The 4,568-nt window shown below is 31.1% G+C and overlaps 1 protein-coding gene across 1 annotated transcript in view; it reads left to right on the forward strand.

Moving 5' to 3' along the window:
- Positions 1-4,568, forward strand: part of LOC106884017 (uncharacterized) — a 63,053-nt gene that overhangs the window by 24,439 nt on the left and 34,046 nt on the right. Inside the window, exon 2 of the mRNA XM_014935193.2 lies at positions 3,098-3,684. Within this exon, the coding sequence (XP_014790679.1) occupies positions 3,391-3,684 (294 nt within the window). The 5' untranslated portion in view covers positions 3,098-3,390. The remainder of the gene's footprint in view (positions 1-3,097; positions 3,685-4,568) is intronic.

Here is a 4,568-nt window from a genome sequence, read left to right on the forward strand (position 1 = left end):
TCTTAATGCAGAATTCACTATATATACTACTAGCACAAGTACATAATCTTAATGCAGAATTCACTATATATACTACTAGCACAAGTACATAATCTTAATGCAGAATTCACTATATATACTACTAGCACAAGTACATAATCTTAATGCAGAATTCACTATTCACTTATACGAACGCATTTGTATTAACTATGTGTAGTTGTTATTATTATTGTCATCGTGTGTAGATGTTATTTTTAGCTCTAGATCATCTGCTTGTTATCGAGGAAATTAAAAACCACAAGCATTTACTCCATGACCATGCACGATTGTCCTTTTAGAATGGTATACTTCTGATTCCAGCAAAATATATATCTTTTTAAAAGAAATAGAGTGTTGCTTGAAGTAGATTTAGCTGCTGTTTCTACTTAGTTTTATCTTCTTTGAGAAGGGTATTTTACTGTGACAAAGAAAGAAGAAGCACTCCTTCGAATATTGCTTCAATTTTTAGGGATCAAATCGGCAACAGTTTCTGACAGAAAACCTTGTTTGTGTAGAGCATGTCACTTTGTTGTAATATTTCTTTTTAAAGCAAGAATATGTTTATCTCATTGATATACAAGGCGTATTTTATTTTTGATTATTCGTCTCCCATGCATTGTCTACTCTATTTCTGTCAAGCTTAAAATATTCTGTTATATTCATAACCTCCACTATAGTAGAATATACCGCTTGACTTACCACGCGATTTCCGAATAATATTTTGATTATCAACTCCAAAAAACTGTCCAGAACATGATATATTTTATTTTCCAGTATTTTTCATTAAACTTCCACGTTCTTTTCTTTTTGCTTTCCTTCTTCTACTCAAAGTTATGCTTATTTCATAGCCATTTTGTCTTCTTTTATTATGATCTTCTTCATATTGAATAAATGTAGATATGTTGAGCACAAGATGTGAATTTCTTTAGTGAACCCCTTCTTGCTTGAAATAGTGCTTATGTAGAAAAAATAAATACCTCTACCCTTAGATCTATTTTGAATAATATCACTATACTTATTATGAAGTTACAAATAAAAATGTAATCTAAGTACTAGGTTTCAAATTATATAGAGAATGCAGCTGATAGTACTAGAACCATCTATCTTGTGCGGGATTATTTTGTTAAACATTATGTAGTAACACATTAGCTTCTTAAATATGTAAGACAAATTGCATTCACTCTTTTATCTTTAATGCGCTATCACCATTACATAATTCCTCAGCAATTCAGTTATTAATAATATGATTCATCGGAGCATATTGAAACGGAATGGATATTTGCTAGGTTAGAATATAAGAAAAATAGCGTTAACTTTTTACAGCAAGTAACTGACAAATTACCTTGAGACTTAAAACTGCACTATTTTATAGGAGAGAATTGTAGTTCGCTTGATGCATTGTGTATTGTTTGTAAAGAATAAAAAGTTTTGAATGGTACAACAATGCACTATAATACAAAAAAAAAAGGAATATATAACTATTGTAATTTAGTTATCTATAGTTCGATGATATTTCGGAATAGAATTCTTTCTTCAGATATTCTTAGATGGAGTCCCTGCTATTGGAAACTGCAGTTGCTCTCTTGTGTATAATCTAATACGATTTCTAAGCAAGTAATACATACTTAATACTAATTCCTGAATAGGTTTGTTTAAATTTCATATCTTAAACTGATGTGTTAACGTCTACTGTTAATCAATATCTTGACATGATTGTGGTCATCGGGTAATCAAATCTATATTGTTAATTGATATAATCCTATTTAACTTGAAAGAGAAAATTAAGAGAATCATTAAAGTCTTAAAAGAAAGTCCTTAGAGCATATTCTGTTGGCATAACGATTTACATTTACCACTTGGTTTTATGGTTGTAGAATTATTGCTGTTATTAATGCTATTCTCATATCTTATAAAATAGGTAGTGGTCTTCCACGCTTAGAGGCCTCTAGCGAAGGAAAGCGAATCTAACATCTTATGACAATATGGACACATGAATATATATATATATATATATATATATATATATATACATATGAAACATATTATAACAGTAATAAAAAATAATAAAAAAAACATGCATTTGTCTTACTGTGAATATATATTGGAGATATAGGAATACCACAGTCTGAAAGAAGGGTTCTATCATCAAAACCAGGTATAAACATGATGGGGTAAACGGCAATGGGATTTGTAAGATATAAACTGCAAGGAAATAAGTTGCGTAGATGTACACACACCGGCACGCAGAGATGTACACGGAAAAACACGCACACCCATTTACACCCATAAACACACATACACACACATATAAACACATATGCTTTTATAAAGGAAATGACAACAGTGATTTCAAAATTTTGAGTTCCCAGTTTAATGAAAGCAAAAATGCTGAAACTTAGAAGTCACTGGCAATTATTTTCCTTTCATAAATTAATAAATATGCATTCTACGAAAAACTATCAAATTATCTTTAAGTTTAATGTTAGATTGTTTGTACATAACTTCGCATAAAGCAGACATATATATATGTGAATATATTTAAAATGTATGTGTGTGAGTGTTTGTGGGTGTATGTATAGCTCTGTGTGTGTATGTATGTATGTATGTATGTATGTATGTATGTATGTTTGTTTGTATATGTGCCTCTATGCGCATGCGTGATTTTTTTTTGTCTATGCGTTGTCTTACGGAGTGTGCATACGTAAGTTATGAGTGCCCAAGTCTACAAATGAATGTTCAAACTTTTATTGAGTCTCCCTATTCTCGATATTGTCAGCGTGTTTTCATCGGGATTGTCGTCCTTATCTGTACTCCTTTGTGTTTTTTTTTCTTTCCTCTGTTATTCGTGTTCTTTTTCCTGTAGTATTATTAATATCATTTTTATTACAGCTATTGTAGATTTACGACTGTCTTCTTTTATTACATTTACAATTTATTTTCGATATAACTAATTTGTCAGTTACTTTTATTTATTGTTAATCTCTTTTCTTTTTTTTCTCTTTTTCTTTGCATATCATTGTCCTCCGAATATTTTTTGTCGGCTTCATGGAACATATTTCACCTGCGAACGATTTCGTAGACTAAATGAAAATTGAAACGTATTGGAAATGAAGATTAACCAATAGTAAATGCCTTCTAAATGAAACAAACTTCCTTACAGAATATATCAGTAATTACACGAGTGCTGTTTTTACATATCAAAACCTTTCCAGTATCTGAAATAAGAAAACGGTAACCAAATAACAATAACAAAAATATTGTAATAATAACCATTGAAAACCACTAGCATCAACACCCAGCAGCATCAATAATAACACAATTCATAAATTTAACGGCACTAGTTAACATAAGGGAGCTAAGATATCATACACAATGAAACACAGAGCAATTGTAATCTGCCAACGGAGATGGATGCTCCTTTGTACATTCTTCACGTTATGTAATATAGCATTGATTGGAAAAACAGAGGCATATACGAAATACCGCTGTCATTTTCCAAAGTTTCTAGAGGTTCCAGAAGGCTGGTCGGTTCAATACACTGATGGCAGTCATAAAGCAATCATTGAAAAAGGAAAACTTGATGCGAAATCATGTGTCGCTCAGTGCCAAGAATTCGTCAGATACTGCCAAGAAGAGAAAGAAAACGGAAAATATGTCGTCTCACATGTAAGATACTCAAATTTTCTGATTTGCTTCTAAAATTTGCTTCTACAATGTGATTTCTGAGTTTATGTCCTTGCTTGTTCTTCCGTTCTGAATTTCTGTTATAATGTACAGCATTCATTTCTTTTTCACCCACCACTTATACCCGATTTTCTGAAATTTCTAATATATAATTTTTCATGTTGTATTTCGTTGTATATTTTATTATAAAGATTGTTCAAACAAGTTATATATACATGTGTGTGTGTGTGTGCGTGCGTGCATCCGTGAGTGCCTGTGCAGGCATATATGTATACATATTTATGTATATATATGCATATAGGTGTGTGTGTATGTGCATTATATATATATATCCATTTCTGTTTTCCTTTTTATGGTGTTCGTCTTGACTTATATATATTTTAATATTTTCATCATTCATTTCATTTTCATTGTGTTACATCTTCCTCTTTCTATTTTCCTGTTTTGCGGTTTCTTTTTTTCGTTATTTTCATCAAATTGCTATCTATCTGTTACACTTTCCGTAAATTTATTTGATGCACCGTTCGTTTTTGTTCACAAAATAAAAGCAAACTCTTTCCTTCTGTTAAAAATAAAAACTGAGTTAAAGGAAAGGTAGCATACTGCAGTGTATCTAAAATATATTAGCAAAACAAGCTATCGAATAAGAAAGCGTTTATACACATATGTAACAAATAAATACATATACGCATGCAGAAACACGCGCGCGCACATAAACATACACACACACATGCACACACAGACACATGTGCACACATGCACACACTTATGCATATGTGTGTATATACATACGCATTTATCTCTATTTCTCGCGACCTGGCTATATGTCTGTGTCTCTCCTTCACTATATATATATATATATATAT

Source organism: Octopus bimaculoides, chromosome 1, assembly GCF_001194135.2.
Source record: "Octopus bimaculoides isolate UCB-OBI-ISO-001 chromosome 1, ASM119413v2, whole genome shotgun sequence".
Lineage (NCBI taxonomy): Eukaryota > Metazoa > Mollusca > Cephalopoda > Octopoda > Octopodidae > Octopus > Octopus bimaculoides.